General features: G+C 45.4%; 1 protein-coding gene across 2 annotated transcripts; it reads right to left on the reverse strand.

Annotated features, from left to right (window-relative positions):
- Positions 1–278: 278 nt before the first annotated feature.
- On the reverse strand, positions 279–19,567 carry RPN2 (ribophorin II; the record flags this gene model as incomplete). Of its 2 annotated transcripts, XM_083873244.1 has the most annotated exons (17): positions 279–647; positions 4,762–4,891; positions 5,810–5,885; positions 7,029–7,124; positions 7,628–7,714; positions 8,232–8,426; positions 8,759–8,873; positions 9,000–9,091; positions 11,478–11,583; positions 11,938–12,056; positions 12,418–12,594; positions 14,594–14,728; positions 15,109–15,184; positions 16,000–16,175; positions 16,870–16,965; positions 19,205–19,407; positions 19,486–19,526. In XM_083873244.1, 17 exons carry the CDS (start codon positions 19,496–19,498, stop codon positions 638–640), a joined length of 1,902 nt encoding a protein of 633 aa, XP_083729370.1. The 2 variants fall into 2 exon arrangements, with proteins under 2 accessions (XP_083729370.1, XP_083729369.1); XM_083873243.1 differs by lacking the exon at positions 279–647 and having other exon boundaries at positions 4,758–4,891; positions 19,486–19,567.
- Positions 19,568–22,671: the final 3,104 nt, after the last annotated feature.

The raw sequence follows: 22,671 nt of genomic DNA on the forward strand, positions 1-22,671 counted from the left end.
AGCTGGCTCCCCACAAGGGCCTGACCCAGCTGGGCACAGCCTGAAGGGGGAGAGAGGAGCCTTCAGTGGGGAAAGGCAGGCACAGCCTCACCCGGGGGACAGGCAGCAGGGAAATCCTCCCCAATAAACACGGCCCCCAGGGAAAGGACATGAAAGAACAGGAAGCTTCACACTCAGTAATGACTCACACACAAAACTACCCACCAGAAAAAGCTCTTTTCATTCCCATGTGAACCCAGCTTCCAATCACTGCTTCTGAGACAGCCAAAACACAACACTTAGGACCATTCTTTCCTCTTTATTCACAAATCTTTAGGATGAGGAAAGGGCATCTGGGGAAGAGCAGATTTGTATTTTCTTCTTCCTTTTTCTTGAAAGGAAATTCAAATGTCCTGGGAGAAGGGGGGAGGATCCAGGGAAGAAAAGATTTTCCAGATTCATATGAAAAGCACTCCAGTAGCATGAACACAATGATGAAAATAAGGATTTTAAAAAAAGTTTAACTGGCACCCTTTTGACTTAAAATATAAAAAAGAATTATCTTCTGCCTTCCTTCTTCTGGCCTTTCAGTTATTTATCCACTTCTGTTCTGAAGGCATTTGCTTCGTTTTTCCACATTTCTTCCATTCTTCTGGTACTAGTGTGTCCTGGAAAGAAAAAAAAAAAAAAATTTAACTCTTGCAGGCAACAAAGCACTTGCTTGTGCAGTACAAGTGTCCCCAGACCCCTCCTTCTCTCACAAAAGAATCTCATTGGACAAACTTCCCCCAAGCAGCTAATTTAAGTGATAAAATCAGTACTGCTCTGGAATGGGGGATGGAATTCAAGGAGCATGGAAATGGTCAGAGAAAATGAAGATTAATTTCTCGTGCAAAAGGAATGAATGTGCCTATTAAATTACAGAACTGAACAAAAAAAAAAAACCTGCCAGGCTGAAGGCAAAGCCTGCAAGTACCTTAACTTCTCCTTTTAACAGGGCTGATCCATCTGCTGGGAATCGTTGGCCCATGTTAACACAAAGATCTTCATCTCCCCAAGAAGATCAAGCAGGGTTAGCACAGCAAACCCAACCTTTTAGGGTCCTTTTGCCTTCCCTGATGCCAGACACAGGCACACATAGCATAACTCTCTTAACTGACACAGCTGGGGCATCAGAAAACTCAGCAAGAGAAAAAATGCTTTTGACTGCACAAGGCAGCAAAATCCAACTGAGGGTTTGTGCGTATTAAGTTATTTGCAAGCTCTTACAGCCACAGACACAGTCTGAGAGCTGGGGCCCCTCTGCTCTGAGGCAAAGCTGAGGGAGTTGGGGATGCTCAGCCTGGGAGGCCTCACTGTGGCCGTGCAGGACTTGAAGGGAGTTTATGAAAAGGAGTGAGAAGGATGTTTTATGGGGCAGTGGTTTTGAACTGGAAGAGGGCAGGTTTAGATGTTAGGAGGAAATTTTTTAACTCAGACTGTGGTGAGGCAGTGGCACAGGTTGCCCAGAGAAGCTGTTGATGCTCCATCTCTGGAATTTATTAAAGACCAGGGTGGATGTGACCCTAAACAACTTGGTCTAATGGACAGTGTCCCAGCCTATGGCAGCGGGGTTGGAACTAGAGGACCTTAAGATTCCTTCCAATCCAAACCAGTCTGTGATTCCATGATCCTCTAGGATTACTTACAGCCCATAAGGAATGGAGGAGTTAAAATACCAGGCTGAGAAACAGGAAACATGCAGGCTGTGGAGAACACACTCATGAGGCACTTGGGAACAAGCCACTAAAAAGCTGCAAACCACTGGCCCAAAGTGATGTTAAAGAGAAGCCTGGAGCTTGAACAGCAAACACAGCAATCATCTAAAAGGACAAGTGACAGCCACCTCCAGTTCCTCTCCAGTCACTTGCTGTAGCTTGTTCTGTGCTCAAGTACCTCAAAACACTCCAGGGAGAGAGAAGACAGCAAAAGGGTGTTTTTCTGAGAGACATTATGCCAAATTTTCCACAGGTAATTTCCATGCGACCATCCTGCATACAGGAGCTCTCACCACAGTGCACACCACTTGTGTGGCACAACCTCCCAGTGCTGGTTTGGATTTGCACCACAAAAACGGCTCCATTCAACTCCCCACATCCCTGGAGCACTGACTATGGATGTGAGAGGAAGCAGGTGCTCAGATGTACCTGTGCAGCACATTGTATAGTGATTTGCCTCATCACAGGCCCCATCTCAGAAACTCTCCCTCTTCCCCACAACAAACCAGTGCACTGAACGAGGAATGCAGCCCCCATGCACACACACTCAGAGCTGGGCAGTCCTGCCCCTTACACCACTGTGCACAGAGCAAACTGGGACCTTACCTCTTGGAAGGAAAGGAAACAAAGGGCTTTCTCCTGGTAAATGGCAGTGGAGACCCAGCACACGACAGGATGGAATGGAGGGGGCTGGGAGCTGCTGCCTGAGCCATCATGACCACCTCAGTCCAATGGGAGGGTGACCCAGGACTGGGTCATGTTCTCAGCTGAGAGAGGTGGTGCTGACCTGGGTCTGCTGCATGGAGCTCTCAGCACCCCAAATGAGGATGTAATTCAGAGTGCCTGGGAGCTGAATAGCCAGAATACTGCAGGTGAGGCTAGGGAGTACCAGCAGCAGGATGGGAACAGCCCCAGTATCAGCCACTTGCATCATGGTCTCCTCCAGCCAACATTACTAATAATTTATTCACAGGAGCAATAATATTGTTTTATTTCATCACCTGAGAGCTGCATGATGCCCACAACAGCATATTTACACATGCACATATCACAGCACAGATTTAGACAAGGAAATCACACAAATACAATTTAGCCTCAGAGAACATGTCCTGCTGATACACCAACTCAGCTGCAGCCAGGACACCCAAGGACTGATTTAAAGCCCAATAAGCAATGTTGGGGGAAGCAACTCCAGCTCACATATTTTTTGTCAAAGGACTGAGTGAGTGATGAGGTGAAATGAAACAGGCAGCATGCCCAGGGAAAGGCAAAATGCAAAAAGGCCCTTACTTCCTGAAGAGCTGGTCACTAGCAAACCCCCTTTTACCGCAGTGTTCTATACTTTGCCAACCTACTGCTCTGCTCTGCAGCGATCCTGCCAAAAGGAGAGAGGGAGAAAGGTTCAGAGAAGACAGGAAGGAAGAAAGCAGCCCTGTTCCAGGATCCAGACCCAGTGACAGAAATGCAAAAAAAGCAAAACCAGGCCTTCTGGTAACTTTTGTAACAAGCTGGTTTATGCAGACAGCCCCCTTCCCTCTCCTGCCCACGCCTGCTGCTGGCCTCCACAGCTTCTCCTCAAAGTGCAATCTGCTTAATTGTCACTGCACTTCAGCATCTGACACAGGCAGGCACTGCCTTCACAAGAAAATGTCTTTTTGAACTTTAAAGTCCTGTACAAAGGGTTTAACTTTAGCCTCAGAGAGAAGTTTTACTTTCAAATTTGCCATTGTAGTTGCAGCTTTGTGTCATTTACAGTGAAAAAGCACAGGGACACCCCCTGCAGTGGTTTGAAGCAGGAACCAACCACCTGCATTTATGTGCTAACAGAAGCCCTGGTTGAGCCAAGACACTTAGAAATTTGCTTCATTGTATTATTTTCCCCCAAATCTGTATCCTAGGCAATCTGCACTTAATAACATTGCCTCATTACTCTTTCAGTGAAAAAAGGAAACATAATTAAATGATGTAACAGCCCCAGGGGCAACGAAATTCCCATAGGAAGTTATGCTAACACAATAAAACACCACAGTGGAGAGGGCTGGACATCTGAGGGAGCAAGGCTGAGAAAGCCAGGAGGACAGTATGAAAATGCTTAATTACATTAATCATCCTCCTTGACATAGCCATAAATGTAGAAATGTTTTAAAAAGAACAAATCAATGAAGGCCTTCTGAAAATTATATGCTTATGGGTTTTTTACAGCTCTTGTCCTGGTTTTGATAGAGTGTAATCAAAAAGGTGAGACCCCAGGGATATCTATGCAGGCAGGTATCCAGTGGCTTAAAAAGGGGAAAGTAGGGAAAGCAAAGGTGTGATAGCAAAGCAAGTCAATAAAATCATCTTCAAAGTCAAATGCTACTTTAGTACAAAGGCTTAAGTCTCACATGGAAACTGTGTGTGGCAGAAGTGAAGGAGCGGGAATGGTGTGAGCTCTAACCAAGACACTGCACTGGCACTCTGGGTCAGCAAACTGCTGGCTGCCCACACCAGGGCAGTCAGAGACACCGTGTGACAGAACACACAAGTGTGCACAATGAGTCCAGTGCCAGTACACAAAGGAATGCTGTATCCCTAATATCTAGCAGAATTTCCCCTGGCTTTGCTAGTGTTTGCTGCATCTTGTCTGTTGCTGCACAGCTGAGAAGCATCTGCTTCCCTTTTCTCTACAATCTCCCCGTGGCTAGAGGAACACAGCAGTAATTTACACCCACCTTACCTTCCTCCTCTCAAAACGTTTATCACAAGCAGAGCTCCCAAATAGTTGGGCCTCTCCTACATTTATAGTGGCTTTCATAATCTCATACTACTACTCTAAGAGCTTCCTTCAGCACATGCCACATGGCCAATTCTCTCTGCAGGAGCTGCACCCTGGGGACAGCCCTCACTGCCCTGCTCAGTTCAAGGGGCAGGGAAGTGGGGTTGAACCCACACACAAGGTCCAAGAGCCCAAAGCAGTGGTCAGTGGCACATAGCAGCACCCTGTGACCTCCTCCCTGCTGATGTTAAAGCTCTGTCCCCCCCTTACCTCTTCACAGCTTTCTGAGCCAGCATCCTGTTGCCTGCCAGGAATGTGATGCCACCCAAAATGGCCAAGTACTTCAGAGTCTGGAACATGTTGAGCTGAGTCCAGTAGACATACATGAGTCCCAACATTGCTGGGGAAAAAAAAAAAAGAATAAAAAAGAGCTCATGACTGAAACTGCATTTCAAAGCCCAACCATTTGTCATCCTCAGAACAACTGTACTGCCAGGCCTAAGCATTTGGTTCCTATCTCATCTCTGAAGCTTTGAATGGCAGCTCTAAAGACCACACATTATCACCAGGGAATGAAGACATCTGGGTCCCCATTCTGGAAAGAAAATGTGACACTGACAGCTTGCAACCAACCCTCCTGTGGCAGAGTTATGGACATATTACAGACATTAAGGGCTATTAAAAAGAGAAGGATTCTCTGGATTTCAATAGGGGATAACCTCACACATCTGTAAGGGCTTACAGCTTTATAAAGCTTCCAAGGAAACTGATTTGGACTGAAAAACACAGTGACATTTGGAAATCAATAGATTCAATGTTTTCACAACCTGCTATATTTTTGAAATTCTACCAAGACAGTAAATAACTGTACAAGCAAGGACACAATAAAATTGATGAAAAAACCTGGTTCAGCCAAAGAAGCAGAAGGGCTTTTATGGGAAGACCTTTAAAGAAAAGATGTAGCCTTTCACTGTTGAGAGCCCTGCAGGTCTCAATCCCTACAGAATCTCCCCATTCCCATAGGATAAACATGCAATAAAGAAAGTGTGACCTCTGGAAATAAGAAGTTCTATTAAGTACAGATAAATGGAGTGAGAGAGAGGCCTGGATAATGACAGCTGTTATAAGCTGATGGCCAAAACAGCTTTATCACCATATTAATAATCATGAAAAGCAGGAAGGCAGATGGAAACAAGAGAACAAATGTTATGCTGTTATGTCATTAGAGTTAATAGACCACGAGCCCATTAAGCACAGGCTCTCATCTGTAACTCCCAGGTGAGGAGGTCAAACACAGCAGAAAGCCTCTGACACTTACCAGCATGCCCCATGTGAAAAACAATGGTGCTGGGAGCAAAGCTGAAGTTGGAGATGTTGGCACCTATCTTGATCCACTAAAAAGGAAAAGAAACAAAATTAGAGTTAAACAGCCTTGGAAACACATGCTTTTATTTTAAGCTTCAACATCTTTCAAGCCTGTTTAAGATCTTTAGTGAATCCAGTGTATTCTCTCTACAGAAGCACTTGTTTACTGCTGCAAGAGGAGATAGTAGTAGTTTTGCTAAAGGCAGGATAGTTGAGCTCCTTTAGTGGAAATTTCTCCTGCTATTTCTGACTGCCCTAATGCAGATCCTCAAATACACTGAACTGGTGAGAGAGCACTGCTCCAAATTTAAATAGTGAAAAAGAAGTGGACATTGCTATTTCTACCCAGTTGAATTAATTTCCATTAAAAATAATTTTTAAAAAATTAAAAAAAAAAAAGGCAATGCTCTCATTTTGGACTAGTACAAAGAATAGCTGTAGATACAAGATGTTTGCCCATAGTAACACTTTCAGTTTTTGCCTACAAAAGAAAAAGGCACAAAGGGTGGAAAAGAGGAGCAGCAACAATGAGTTTTTTCATTAAAGTGTCATCAACTTGTATATTGTGAACTCTACAGACCAGAGGACATGACTGCCTGAATGACAGCTTTCACTGAGACTGGCTAATGGGAAATTACTGTTGGAATCAGTTTAATCTTCCAAATAAGGAATAATTTAACTTGTCTCAGTGAGATATTTTATTGCATTAAGTTCAAAGCACTGACCTGATGATACAGTGAGTAGCAGTGGATGTTTTAATTACAGACACCCAAATGTCCATAAATGGGAATTCAATCTGATAGGATTAAGTAACAGGTTTTGTGATGGGTTTATTACATGTGAGGCAGAATAACTGCCTTTTTTCTGTGGAAGTCTAATGTTATTATAACTTAATCAGCCCACTGTTGTTCATCATCCCCTGCTGAAGCACACTGAAGAAACTCACCCACCTACTTCAACTTGGCAGCAGTGTTACTCTGCTTTGACTATAACCTCAAAAAACCAAAGCAGACCAATGCTCTGCACTGACACCTGCCAGCTGTGACTCCAGCACTGCTGTGCCAGTCACTATTAACCAAGAGTTACAGCAAGAAGTTGAGCTGTCCAACCTCCTAAAAGTGACTGTAGACTGGATGGGAAGAAGTGTTGTTCTCCTGTGACCCATCACTCACCAAGATGAGCAGCAACAGCAGTGGGGAGAGAACCAGAGCTGTGAAAGTGTTGGAGACCACTGTGGGAGGCCTCTTCTCAGGCTCCCTGAAGAGGTGCTGCAAACAAACAAAACCAGCTCATGAGTAGGAGTGTTCCAACACAGCAGCTCCTCTGCTCCCCAGACAACCAGCTGCAGCCCTGGTGCTGTTCTCAGAGATTCCTCTGGATGAGAGCCATTCTTCTTAAGGCAAACACTGACTCGTTAAAGCAGTGTCTATTCCAGCCTCTGCACATTTAATTTCTTGCACAGTTAACTTCTCCTTGCACTCACAGAAGCACTTGTTAGTTTGACATCAGCCCAGATAGCTGGAATGAAAGAGACATCTTTCTGTCGTGCTTGCCTGGCCAAATCTTCATGTTTGAGTCTTTTCACTGACACCAGTTGTTCTCCCATAGGTAGAACACACAGCTTTTTTTATCCATACACCAGAGAACTCCAACAAATTTCTTTCCATTAAGCAGTAACTCTGGTCTTCCTTTAATTACATTACTTACAAATAAATTATGTTATGAACACATAACACTAAGCCCTCATTTCCTCATAAAATCTTGACTGTACCTGGATTTCAGGTTTGGGAACAAAGAGGTTCTTGGACTGGACAGTGGATGGTGCATCCTCTTCTGGGAATGTGATCACAACATCAGCCTGAAATGAAATTATGCAGCGTCATGCATTTAGATCTAAATGTATAAAACCTACTCCATTACCGTGCTCTATTTCCTTATTTGACAATCTACAATTTACATAATTTGTAAAGGCAATTGCAAAAAAGACACCAGATTTTTTAAGAAGCAACATCTCCTAAACAGGGGCAACAATGTCATTCACCCATCATTAAGAATAGGACTTATTTCCAGCAGAGAAAGAACAGAGAGGTTAAACCTTGAGAGCCTGCTGTGGAATTGCAATCAAACCCATAAACCTTCTGAAGTTTCTGCACCACTACATGATGAAATTAATGCCAATTTCTGTCTTGCTTTGATGTAGTTTACTTAAAACTTGCAATGAACAGCAAACCTCAGAGTCCCTGAATAGCCGAAAGGATTCTGGTTCACTAAAAAGAGCAAAACATTTGAGCTCCTTGCGTCTAAGCCTGTACCATGCCCTCCTGTTAGACTGTCAGTAATGACAAAACCACATCATCCCACTTCCAGCTACATACCACGTTCCAAAGGATTGGATTTTCCAGAGTGGCATCTCCAATGATCAGGTAAAGAGTGTAGGTCCCAGAGGCAGAGTCAAATTCAGTCTTTCTTTCAGAGGTATCCAGTTCAAATTTGTACACATTCTTGCTGTCTGGTTCTGCAACAAACACCACCTCCTGGCCAGTCTTTTGGTTGTGAAGTCGAACAAAAGTCTGCAAGGAAAATTTTAACATTCAAGGACTTTTCAGCCAGCAATCTACACTAAAAAAATAATCAGAAGTGTGATTTTACAGGGCAGGCTATGTGCACTCAATCTGTGGAGTTAAATACAATGCAATACCAGAGCCAGGAGAGGTTCCATTTAACAGACAGACAAAACAAATGAAGTGAATCTCCAATCTAGTGACATCAGTGATCTTCACAGTACATGTCAGAAACATAAGGCTTCTCAAAACCTATCAAATCTTTTCAAGAGCAACTGTCAGCTCAGATGCTTCATGATGGAACATCTTGGTAACAAAGCAATGACAAAAATTGTCCTAACCTGGTGAGGGATGAGTTCAGCTCCACTGTTCACATCTATCAGCTGGAAGGATAAAGCAAAGTTCTGATGGCTGTCAGCAGTGAATGAGCCCTTGGCTTTGGCTGGGTAAGCTACCCTAGGAGGAAAAACACCACAAAGAACTGAGGTGATCTCCAAGAGAAGGTGAGTGCTCAGAGAAAGCAAGGCTCTAGTCTAGAGTCCATGTTTCCCTTCCAGGATCACACACCCCACACCATTTTACCTGGTTGTTTTTGGTGCGATGCTCTGATCTTTATCCACGGTAGAAAGATCTACATTAGTAATCCCCACTTCTGTGGAAACTTTTACTTTCAGCTGCAACAAAACACAATAGAAAATTCTTCAGAGCACTCTACATACACCAATTATGGTCAAATTCACTGCAGATGCTTTAGCTCTTCTCTCTTCTCCAAAGAGGGCCTTATGACTAAGCCCAGGTCAGAGCCTAACCTGCACAGAAGGATCTACAGCAATTTACCTTCTGGCAAAGCTCCTGCACCAGTCAGTGACCCTGAGCCACCCCTTCCTCCCTGCACAAGCAGCCAGCTCTGCAGACACCAACTTCTCAGGCATGCTGGAATTAGCTGTCCTTGAGAGAGCTGTTTTTAATGAAACAGTCCAACTATCCAGATCCAACTAGCTTTCCCTTTGAACTAGCAGAAACGAGCTATTAAAAATTACATCACATTACATATGATACAACTTCACACTGCCTGTGCATATGCCCTTCTATTTTCTGGACAGCAATTTGAGACAAGAGGTCTCCAGACACCAACAGTTCTGTCTCTGTTGGCTCCTAAAGCCCAACAGGTTTCCGTTGATTTTATTACCAGCAGGCAAATGCCAAAGCATTCCTGCAGACCTGCACTTTGTCCAGCAAGCTTTCCCTCAGTCACAGCATTTATCCCTCAGTGCTGGGCAGCCAATAAGGCCCTGCCATTTATCACACTCCTCTGCGCTAAGTGCAGTATAAACCCCAAGCAGAGAAATGATTTCCTGCCCTTTCCCCAGTCCCAAATCACAGCCCATTCAGGCACTGAGCCGAGTGGGTTTGACTGATTTCAATTCTTCTCTCAAACATAAGCAGTCACTGCAGTCTGTAGTTTTTAATTAGCACATTTGTTCTCACAGCTTCCAAATGCTCCCCTAGAGAATTGGAGTTTCATTGCCAAGATATTTTTCATCTTATACTACAATTTGTTATTACAGGTTTGCTCATGTCAACCAGCCCCACACCAAAAAATAATTCACAGAGAACCTGTAGGAAAAATATGTAAAAACATTAACTAAACTATTCAGGTCAGACTTCAAACAAAATCATTTTGGCAGTTCCTTTACAACAAAAAGTGTAATTTAAGAGAGAGTCTACCCTCAAAAACGGATCCATTAACATGCAGATGATTCAGGCTAACTTTAGCAAAGCCTTAATTTGTTCCAAGACAGAGGCAAAGAAAGATGGACTAACGAAATATTAATTTAAAAAAAAGTTGTGTGGAGGCCACTCAGAGCTGCTGCCCACAGCCCCTCCAACTGCACAGTACACAAACATCTCTCAAATATTTTAATGCCAGGAAATGTAGTCTCTGCCTGAGTAATAACCCACTGGTTTAGCTCATTACTGTCAAAACGATGGTGCATTAAGGACAATTAATGCTAATAACAGTAAGGAAAAAAAGCAGCTCCCCAGCAGTCCTCCCCCGTAACAATGTGTCTTATTAGCAGCGGTTCCCACAAAGCTGCCGGCGCTAATACATTCCTGCCCGTGCCTCCCTGTGCCAGCCCCAGCTTAAGCAGGACAATGCAGCCCCTTCTGACACCCCTGAGTGCCATTACTGCTCCACTGACAGCGTCAATGTGATGCTCAGAGTAAAGGTCAGCAGTTGTGTCTTCCTCCACTCCAAGCTAAAAACGTTGGAAGACTTGAAATGCTAATTGTTTCTTTAAATAGGTGATTGAGGGCAAAAATTAACCCTGGGAATGGACCACTTTGGAGAAGAGCATTCTCAGCTGTTGACACTGGGGTGACTACATGAACAGTCAGAGAAGTCACATTCCCCTCACTGTAACAAACTTGAGGAAAGGAAAACTCCAAATGTTTATATAAAACTGCTCTTCAGAGCACTGTGATATAACAGCTTTTGCCAACAAAAAAGGGCTGTGTATGCATGAAAAAAAAACTTCATCTGCTTCGGTCACTGCTTCTCCACTTCAAAATCTTCCCCATAAACACAGTTTGGAAATGCCAAAAGACTCTCTTGACTCTCTTCTAGGGCTCTAGAGTTTATACAAACAGACAACAACAAATGCTCAGCTTCCACACATCAGGCACTCCCCAGGGAACTGACAGCCAAGCCTTGAGATTTATGGGCTCAACTCTGGAATGCTCTGAGGAGCTCACACTTGGTAATCATTTCTGCATCTCGACTTAGGGCTGCCATATAAACACCTCCACTGTTACCCTTTGTTCATATGCTGTCGGATCAGCATCTAAGTGATAAGACAGGTTTGAAATTTACACAAATCCCTTTTGATCATGTATTTAATCTGGTTACTAGCCATAATCCTGAGTCAAAATCCAATGCATTACAGAAAAGCATGTGATAAAAATTCCATACAACTGGCAACATCCTTCACAAGTATAAATAAAAAGCTGTTTCAGTGAATAGGCACAGAATGAAAATACATCAAAGAGCACACCCACCTCCACTTTGTTAGCAATAAATCGCTTATCTCCATCTACACTGATAGAGAAATCATAATATCCACTAGCAGGTTTCACACTCATGAAGTTCAGCTCAAAGAAATCTCTGTAACAAAAAAACCGAAGGTGTTAAGAAGCCTCCAAACATGCTACATTAAACGGGTAAACAAACACAATACAAAACTAACATTGTTAAGTGCAGCTTGAAAATAATTCTTCAAAGCTGACCAAGGTCAAAAGAACATTGGAATTTCCCACTCCCAGTCAAAAGAGAAACAGAAATTCACCATCACCACTAAACGTGATCAGTCACTCCACACTAACAAAACACAACCACAGCATTTTGAGTTTTCTATCACAGAAACATTACTCTGGTGGAAAAACACTTATGGAAAAGTAAGTTCAACATTGCTTAAATAACACCTGTTTGCCTTTTTCTAAAAATAATTTCTTTTCTTACCCAGAGAGAGTAAATGGTAGCTGTTGAAGGACAGTGGCTTTGCTAGACACAGACTTGGCTTGGTCAAGCTTTACAGAAACTTGAGTCAGCAGCTGGGACATAACATTGGTCACTTGCAGCTAGGAGAGAAAAAACAGCATTTCTGTGAGACTTGTCCCAGAAGGAATGCAGGAGCACTTGGTACCCCCCAGTGTTACACACCCAGAGCTCTCCCCTGCTCAGCATCCCAGATTCCCCTTTTCTTTCTAACACAACAGGGAAGGTGAAGAGCTGACTTCCACACCATGCTTTCTTGAGGCAGTGCCTGGTAAGCCCTGGTAAGCCGAGGCTCCTAAGAATCACTTCACAAAAGCCCTAAAATCCCTGATCTGCTGGAGCCTGAGACACAGAGCTAAAAGTGAAAGCCATCAGCTTACACTTACAGTCAGCCCAGAGCTACAACACCACAGGCTGAGCCAGGATTTGGGGCTAAGGCCTTACCCTGAGCACAGGCTGATGATGAGACACAGCTGCAGCCCCATCAGGGACAACGATGACGGGCAAGTGGAAGCGGTTCTGGGATAAGGAACCTGCAGCACGAGCAACGCTGAAAGCCTCGGAGAGTGTCTCAAAGTTCTTCTTGCTAAAAATGGCATTCATCAGCTGGATGACTTGATCCTGAAAGAGGAAAAGCCAACCATGTATAAGCACCAGGAGCTTACCACAACATTGCAAGTTGGCTCAGTATTACATTATTAATGAAAACATGATTCATAAAAGACTGTTTAATTTTCCATTTGCTTTTAAACAGTTCAAATTATGAGGCAACCCAAAATTATCTACCTTTGGAATTTCATGTGCATTCTTATTCTCAGCTGGGAGGCTCCAACCACAATGGCTGGAACTGTCTCAAGAACTTGGAAAAGCACAATATGGATCCACCTCGGCAAATGATGTGTTTTGGAGTAAAAAGATGTCATCAGCTCCACTACCCAGACTGCATGTGGCTGCAAAAAGACAATTTGGCTGCAAGAGCTGCACAATTGTCTTCATACAGTGGAGCAGGACCAGGCTTGATGTCCTGGCTACCTGCCAGGCCAAGAAGGCCACGGGGCAAAGCATCCCAATGGCTCTGGAAGGAGCCAGTCTAGGCCCATGCAGGCTTATCCCCTCAGGCTCAGCAGTGTCCTCAGGCTAAGAGGATTAGCTTTAAAGCAGTACCACCAGGAGCACAGAGCCAGCTCTGGCTCTGGGATGTGCCAAAGCTCATTTGTTCTCTCCAAAGCAGGAGTGGGACAGCATCCCCCCAGCTGGTTTTTCAGGCTGACTCAGTAGGGTTAGGGCACCTGCACCACTCTGCAGATTATTCATCACCCATCATTATTCAGCTTCTTCCATCACTCCCTGCTAGCCTGGAAAACAGAGGGATTGGCTACCTGTACTTTGATCCAAACCAAGGATTTTGGGCTAAATTCTAATGAGAATGAGAACAATCAAAGATAATCCCAAATAAAGCAATAGGGATACAACTTAGTGACCTACAAAGAACACTTCTAAATGAAATTCACTGCATCTCAAATTTTCACTCTTCTGCTTGTACCAGTGAACACCAAACAACATCACAACTAGACAAATGCTACAAAACTCCTGCAGAATGCAAATTCTGCAGTGATTTTCCTGTCTGTGGAGGTTATGGCACTGCTCCAGACCTTTATCAGCAACTGACACTCTCATTGAAGTTGTGTAGTTGAAAAACAGGGAGTTATTTTTTCTAATACTGCATGTTATTTTTTAAGGACAGTTTTGTGGCATTCCAAAGGCACTCTCACCATTCACTAGAGAGAAAGCCTTGAGCCCAAACAGCAGCACTTCTGACAGCACAATTCTGAAAAAACCTAAACAATTTCCCTTAATTGGTCTTTTTTTAAAACATCACTTGGACACTGACAGTTTGAATTGTGTGTGGCAGAATCACCATCTCAAAAATGACATCAAAATTACTTTGCATTAGTCTGTTTGGCAGCAGTGTGGAAAAGAGCCAGGACTGAACTCATGTCTCACACTGGCTCCAGTCTTAACCCTGCCACTTTGGCTCGTGCTTTAGGGAGCTGCCATTCTCACTCCAAAGTACATCTAACTCCATTAACTTGTGGAAAAAAAAAAAAAAGTGGATGGCTTGCAGTAATGATTTCTAGCTGAACCAAGATCAAAAGAAATTTCCAGCAGGCACACAGTAATGTTGTCTCTCTTTTGGGCACCCCAAAATGGGGTGCCTGCATTTCCTCATAGATAAGTATCATCTACAAAGTACCTTGAAATCCTGGGAAGTGCTACAAGTGCCAAATACCAGAACAAACTCTGAAACAAGTTGGTTTTTTTTCAACACCCTGCCTCAATAAACAAAGAAAAACTAAGCTTCACTTGCAATTTCCTTCTGTACACTTGAAAAAAGGAAAAAAACCAACAAATCCAGCCTGTGATCTTTAAGTTGGAATTTCCTCTTAGATTCCGTTTCCTAGCATTCCCTCCACAATGTCCCTTTTCACTGAGTGTGCTCAATACTTTTTCCAGCAGAAATTCTACCCAGTTACACCAGGCTCTGGCAATGCACCACAGGGACTGAGCAGATCATTTTTGGGAGCCGGAGTGTGCAAGGAAGGAAAGGGCAGGTACAGACCTCCTTTATTGCTGGCTCTGTACCCACATGGTCTGACAGCTTATAGGCAGCAGCAACAAACAGGGCAGTAGTCTCAATTCCTTCTTCAAACTGCAGGTAAACTCCACCCAGGTCATCCAAGCGAGCAACAAGATCCTGACAGAAAGAGTTATTAAAATTTAAATTGCATCCTAGTGGATCTGCAAAAGTCAACTCTGCTGTTAGGGCTGTAATCAAGAATTATCTGTATGGGATCAATGAGATATTTTGTAATAGTTATTTAGAAACAGGAAGAAAGAAAATTTTCCAGCCTGTAGTGGATTTAGTTATATGTAAATGTCACGATTTTCTATGTTTCAGTCCACCGTGAAACAGATTATTCCAAGGAATTATCTGCTTGAAAGCCAAGCCACATCATGCAGGCAGACAATTAGCCACACTGGTTTTTAATTTTTTTTTTCCACATTAATACATCTCTTAGTTCTAAAGCAATCTAATAAATTTCTGAATAATTAGAGAGCACAGTGTGTTCCTACCTCAATCTCCTCAACAATGCTACTCAGGTCTGCCTGCTGGGACAGGTAAGAGGCCGTCTCCAAAGCCTGGATGGTTCTTAAACAAGAACAAACAAAACCAAACAAGTGTGTGATTATTCCTTCCTTAAAAGCCAAACATCATTTAAATCAAAGCAACGGCATTTTCTATTCCGAATGAAGTGTAAAACAGCTGTTCCTGCCTTCAGTTCACTCAAGAGAATGAATTTGAAGTGATTTAGTGTGAACTTAGCATTCATTACAGAATGTCACTTTAGCTGCATCAGCGCTGCAAGAGACTCACAGACTCAAAGGCAGAGAAGAGAACAAACTGATCCCTGCAGAGCACAGATCCCAGACTTGCTACTGAGGCTTCCAGGAATCCACTTTTTTAGTCAACAAAGCAACTTTTAAAGTTTCCCTTTCTTCCCCAGCCTTTAAGGGACATTCTGTTCTCTTATGTCACAGTGAAATGAATTTTTTTGGTGATAAATGCCAAGATTCCTTCAGCTTACTGGCACATATCTTTCAGCTCACTGTGCAGGCACCTCAGACTACAAAGAGTAGAGAGAGTAACTGCTGCAACCATAAATGACACAGAATCATGGCTGGGTATAAAGTAAAAATTCTGTTGTCAATCCTTTTAAGTGGAGGCTTTTTTTGGGATACCATCACTTTACTGACATTATCCTTGAGCTAAACTGAATATATAAGTTCATTTACAAAACCAGCCCCAAAACATATATTTCCTTCCCCTGAGGAACAATAATGAACTGGGCAAATGAAAACACGGTACCTACTCCACCACATCTATATTACAAACATTAAGCATTAAAATACTCTTTAATCCAAAGCCCAGTTGCCTGGAGGATAAAACTCCTGTCAGAGACTCACGCCAGCACACTCTCCTCCTTGCTGAGACGAGCAGTGAGAGCACTCAGGGCTTCCTGGGATGCCAAGGGAAGGCCAAAGCCACTGAGGGCACCAACAGCGTGGAAGATCTGGGTGACTGAGGAATCCTCACTGACAGCTGCCAGCAGCAGCTCCCTGGTCTCATTTGAAATGGTGACCTGAGGAAGAGCACAGGGAACACAGTGATTCACACCTGAAAAAACATGGTCTTCAAATTGCCACTGATTCTGTCCTGGAGCAACACTAGACTGGTGAACTGCTATAAGCTTCTGGGGAAAATCCATTTATCATTCATTGCTTTTTTAGTTTAATTGATTAAATCCTTAAGTTTTGCTGTTGGCATTCAGTTACTCAGGATAATCCATTCAGATTTATCCTGCTAACCTGCTTTTCATGTGGCATCACCTCTGTGCAGTAGCCAGGGGTACTGATGACAGAGAGGGCTTGGATAACCCACCCCAGTTCAGTGAGGGTGGTCTGCAACTGTATCCAGCAGTGCTCCAACTGCTGGAGCACTGTGTCATCCACACAAAAAGTGTCTAACGGACATAGTTCTGAGAATTCTAACAAAATGTGCTGCTTTTTTCTCTTAGCTATCAGTGTTTAATTAAAAAACTTCCCCCCAGAATCACCCTGGACCAAATACTTGTGTTATATATATATATATATACTTTACCCTGTGTAAACTATAAAGTATAAGACCACACCCAAACATTTATTTACCTAAGGCACAACAGAGAACAATCCACTAAAAGCAAGTAGAAGTTATGCATAAAACAAACCCAAGAAAAGTATCAAGGCAAGAATTTCCTTGGTAATATCTGTCTGCAGAACTCAGGGCTCCACACTCACCTCACAGCCTGACAGGGCCTTGATGGACTGGGCAGCATAAAAGAGGGATTCAACACTGCTGGAGTCCACATGAGATTTGATGAACTTGCATGCAGCCTGTGGAGAAACAGAATTTAACATAAACCACTGAGAGGAGATTTAAATGATACTCTAAGACAATTCCATGAACACTGTGCATCTTCACACCCCCCAGATCCTACTCTGCCAAGTGCTGCACAGAAACAAGAGTGGTCCCTCCTAAAAGACATAAGGACATAAGCTCTACTGCAACCATAATTCAAACCTAAATGGAGTATAATTATAAAGCCTATCAAAATTAAAGTCTAACAGGTGTATTTAGTAGCAAATCTTCCAGGACAGAGAACAGATGAACAGAAATTCTGTAGGTGAGCTTCCTTTCCAGCTGTGTATCACACCATCATTAATGGATACAAATACAGAATTTCAAAGAATGCAGAGAAAAGCAGGGCAAAGCAGGTACAGCATAAAGGCAAGGATTATATGGATGACTGGGGTGCATTTTAACCAAGAAATAGCCAAGAATTTAACTGCTCATACATAAATCACAGGGCTTTGAGTATGTGGAGCACAGGCCTTCACAAACAGGAAAGGACTGCATTATCTAGGAATATTCCTAGGCTTTCTCTTGTCTGAGGAGGATCAGGTTAGAGATCACTCAATCAAACCCAAACACCCTCAAATCCATGGGCCCCAATGGGATGCAGCCACAAGGGCTCTGGGAGGTGGCAAATGTTATTGCTAAGCCATTCTCCATCATCTTTAGAAACCAATGTCACTTCAATCTTCACAAAGGACAAGGAAGAGGACACCAGGAACCACAGGCCAGCCAGCCCCACCTCCAGCCCTGGAAAGGTGTTGGAGCAGCTCCTCCTGGCTCTCCTCTCAAAACATGTGGAGGAAAAGCAGGTGATGAGGAGTAGCCATGGATTCACCAAGGAGAAATCATGTTTAACCAATGGGATAACCTTCCAGGAGATGGGCCTGGGGACAATAAGCTCTCCATGAGCCAGCAGAGTGTCCTGGGGTGCCCTGGGAAGAGCAGCAGGTCAGGGACATGATCCTGCCCCTCTACTCAGCCCTGCTGAGGCACAGCTGGAGTGCTGGGCTCCCAGGCCAAGACAGACAAGGACAGACTGCAGGGCTGTGAAGATGATGAGGGACTGGGGCACCTCTCAGGAGGGAAGGCTGAGGGAGCTGGAACTGCTCAGCATCAAGGAAAGTTTATCAGTGGACACAAACATCTTAAGGGTGGGTCACTCCACAACAGATGTTCAAGTGTTATTTCAACTACTGAAACCATAGTTCAACTATTATTTTTACTACCTGTACCTTTTAAATAGCCCCACCCTGTGAAGAAAGAAGCTTCATCACAAACCTTGAGAAATAAAGTTTAGAATAAATAAATAAACAAATCAATCAATAAATAAATGCTGTTTCCCTGCTGTGCTATCACTGCCAGAACTAGGAACTAATAAAAAACCCAGGCACAATGACAGAAAGGAAAGCAGCAATTCCCAGTGTAGCTTACAGACAATCAGTAACTGGCCATAGCAAAGGGGGGCACTGAGATGAACCCCATTTTCAGGAGCTTCACAGTTCATAGCTTATGTACAGCACTCAAAGAGAAACCAAGACCAAACAGTTCAGAACCCCTGCACTGGATGCATCCATGAGGAAAGAACAAATTTCAGTTCACAAGCACAGGCAAACATTCAGATGCATGTGAGCAGGTGTGCCTGTGTGAGGAGGCTGTTACAAGCACAACCTGCAATATTTAAACTAGAAATGCTTAGAGACACACCACAGTAAGAATTATGCTGATACCACCAGCCTTAAAATGGTACAATTAATTATACATAAAAATAGCACCGTTTTCATTCAGTACTTGAACTGAAACAAACTAATGGGAACTGTATTTAACAGTACAGTGCACCAAATGTGCCACAGGCAGGGAACTTACTCACAAGGCAGTTAAACAAATTGATACCCACAGTAACATCACAACGGGCCGTGGAGGAGCCCCGAGGCCACCAGTGACAGGCAGGAAGTGTAACGAGCCAAGGCCACGTTACTGCCCGGACAAAGATGTCATTTATCCAAACAGCACATGAGAATCGCCAGTCACCAGCGATACTCCAGTACTTACTAAGGATATAACGCACGTACGTTTTAAATTTCCCACACGGCCCCGTCCAAGCAGAGCTCTCTCTATAAACTCATATTACATTAATAATTCGCCTGTCACTGCTTTGCAGCAGCCCCTGAGACAGCAAAGCCGCCCCGAGCAGGGACAGCCGGGCCCTCCCCGGCTCACCTTTTCATCCGCCACCCGCACCCCGAGGCTGCCGAGCCCCATGATGGAGTAGTAGGCGGCCCGCACGTCGGTGAAGGGCCGCTCCAGCACCGCCCGCAGCCGCGCCAGGTCTCGGGCATCGAGACGATGGCTGGGGACAAGGGCCTGAGCACCGGCGAGGAGAAGCAGGAAGCTGAGCACCGCCTCCAGACGCAGCCTCAGGCCTGCGGAGAGATAAACACGTTATCCTGCGTCCTCCCATCCCTACGGTACCGGCCCCGGCCCTGCCGCCCTCGCCTCACCCGGCGCCGCCATGTTGCCGCCCCCTCCCGCGCCACGGCGCCGCTTCCGCCCCACGCCCCGCCCCGCCCCGGCACACGCCATCATGCTATGAGGGGGGGTGAGAGGAACGGCGTTTTATGCTTCGGGTCCCTCAGCTCCACTGCTGCCCGCTGTGACAACCGAGAAACTGTGAACGAGGCTGGAGAGAGCGGGGCGGGCGAGGCAGCGAGAGGGGAGCGGGCGGCGGCGGAATCTCCAGGCTACGGGGAGAAGAGAACCCCCCCCGGGTGGCGGGAGTGGTACGGGCCTCCCGGCGGGCCTCGGGGGCGGCCCCTGGCGAGGATGTGGGCTGCTCTGATTGGCCAGGAAGCCTTAAAGGGGCCGCGGCGGGAAAGCGCCCGGGGGCTGAGGCCGTGCCAGGTCCTGTTGTGCCGTGCCGTGCCGTGCCGTGCCGTGCCGTGCCGTGCCGTGCCAGGTCCTGTTGTGCCGTGCCGTGCCGTGCCGTGCCGTGCTATGCCATACCCTACCCCACCCCAGTATTCTCCCGTGTGCAGCTGTGCGGAGCCGTGCCACGCCGTGGCGTGGTGTGTCTCACCGTGCCACGCTGTCTGGCCCTGTGCCATGCCCTGCCTGCTGTGTCACACTGACCCCGAGCCCCTCGAGGCCCGAGTGGGGTTTAAGCCACACGTGTAGGATTTCCAGTCGCGGATCGGCAGCCGATATACAATATGACTGTGTATGTGACACGGTGGAGCGGTGGCCCCGTGGGTTGGCTCGGCCTCAGAGCGCTGAGGCGGCCGCGTTCGGCGGGGCCGCAGGGGAAGGTTCCTCTCCCCGAGGGTGTCGGGCACAGGACGGGCCCGGCACGGAACGGTCACAGCCCCGGCCTGGCTGACAGAGCTCCGGGGGCGTTGGGACAATTGGACACCGCTCCGAGGCACAGGGAGGGATTGTTGGGGTGCAGAGCCGGGGGTTGGACTCTGCCATCCTGATGGGTCACTTGCAACTCACAGTATTCTGGTCTAGGTTATAATTCTGTGATTCCAATCTTTTGTTTGAAGGAAAAGAGGGACGGGCTGCCTGGCCCAGAGCCACCAGGAGTGAAGTCAGGGAACTGAGCAGTACCTGAGGAAAAGGTAATTTTGGAAGCGGGAGATCACAGCCATTGACTCATTGACTGCCTTCTCCAGACCCCAGACTCAAATAAATGGAGGGACGGACTCTGCCCGTGGACTAATGAGCATGAGACACTAGAGAAATAACTAGCAAGTAGGGGATTGAGTACTAATTAACAAAAAATTCTTAATTTGCAACCAATGAATGCTAATAGCTTTGTTTAAAGGTACAAATAATGTAAAGTCTTGATGAGCAGGGAGCCGACCCTTTGTGGTTATCACCCAGCTCCCTATTTTGTGCAAAATGGAAAAAAACCCAAAAATACCTCCCCTTGGCCTGTGAATTGATGCTGCACACTGAGAAACAAGCCCATGCCTGGGACAACAATCCTGTGCCACGGACCATGTAGTGCTGAGTCTTGTTTTCCATCTGTTCATTTCTTCCCCCTTGTTCTTCCTTAAGTACCAAATAAAAAGAGACAAAAAAGCAAGGGTAATGTTAAGCCCCAGCTCTTCTGGGCAAAATCCAAACCTCTTGTTTAACCAAGCTGGATTTCCTGTGGGAATAAATAGCAGTGATTATTGCAGAGCAAAGTCTCTTGGCAATGGCCATGGCCATGCCAGCAGGATCCTTCAGCAAAGCCATGTACAAGTCAAGGTGCAAAATGGCTTTTTCCCTGTGAGCCCCTGGGGATGGGCAGATGGGCCTCTGTGTCCCTGTCCCCACAGGGGACACAGCAAGCCATGGGTGACAGACACCCATCCCACTGTTCACTGTCCTCCTGGAAGGTCCCAAAATTTTGGGAAAAAGCCTGTGCTTCCTCCTGCAGAGGGCACTGGGAACTTGTGCTTTTTACTTTCTGTGAAAGATCCCCTGGAGCCGGTGCAGGTCTCACTTGCACACTCATCCTGCTGCCTCTGCTTGGCCTGAGGACACTGGGTGTGACATGGACAGGGCTCTTGGCCTCACTGGGGGAAAGCAAGGAACCATGGAGCTGCTTAATGTGAAAAAAAAACACTGCTGAGGAATCAGCTTGCTCTGCCTCTGCTTCTCCCTCTGTGCCAGAGTGACAATGAGATATCAGCTCTGGAAGGGCTCCCTGATAGTTTTTAAACCCCAGCCAAGATGTGCTGCTCTCAGGTTGGTTTCCACAGTGCTGAACCACCAATGTCACCTAAATCCCTCAGTTATTGAGCCTGAACATGTTTGAGACAACAGGAGGTGCTCACAGCTTTGAGCATCTGCCATGCTGAAGATGCTCCCTTGCACTGGGTTACTCCTGTCCTGTTCTCCCTTAGGAGATGGAGCTCCTCTGAAGTGCAAAATCCTGTTGCTGTAGCTTTCCTGGGGGAAGGAAGAAAATGTCCTGCATAAGTGTGCCTGATTTTACTGTTGTGTCAGAGAAAATGCTTTTGCTTTGCCACATTGGGTTTGTGTCATCTCACATTTTGCAGTAACCAAATGACACATTTTGGCCATCTGAGATAGCATTTCCCATTCCATTGCCCTTCCTGGTGAGAAACTGGGCTGAGGGGAAGATAATTTACCCAGAACTGGAACAAAGCCAAACTAAAATGAACCCAAAATCCTTTGTGAGATGGTATTTGTCTTCTATTCAAGCTATCAGGTGAGTCTTTGACCTCACCCTATTCTAGTCCACATCAGGAAATGGCCACACAATCCCCAGGGGTGCTGGGACCCCTCTGGGAGGCTGCAGGGTGGCTGACCCCACCACTGCCCTGGGTGAAGGATCCTCAGGGGCCATGGGGAGCCTGGCTGGCTCCAGCACCTTCTCCCAGGGCTGAAACACTCCACATGCACAAGCCCAGCCTCAAGAGAAAGCTGGAGACTCTCAGCCCAATTCTTCTGCTATGACAGATGGAAATGGGACATTTCCTTTTTTTTTTTTTTTTAAGATAAAAAAAAAAAAAAGCTAAAGGCCATTTGTGCAATTAAGAGCCTTAAATGTGGATTTTATTTCGATGTAATGGGATGGTTATTGCATATAAAAGAGAGCCAGATGGTTGTTAAAACCACATTTACTAAGTTCTAATAACTGTGAATTTGACCTGCAGCCCATCAAAAGCTGC

Source organism: Zosterops lateralis, assembly GCF_965231275.1.
Source record: "Zosterops lateralis genome assembly, chromosome: 16".
Taxonomy (NCBI): Eukaryota; Metazoa; Chordata; class Aves; order Passeriformes; family Zosteropidae; genus Zosterops; species Zosterops lateralis.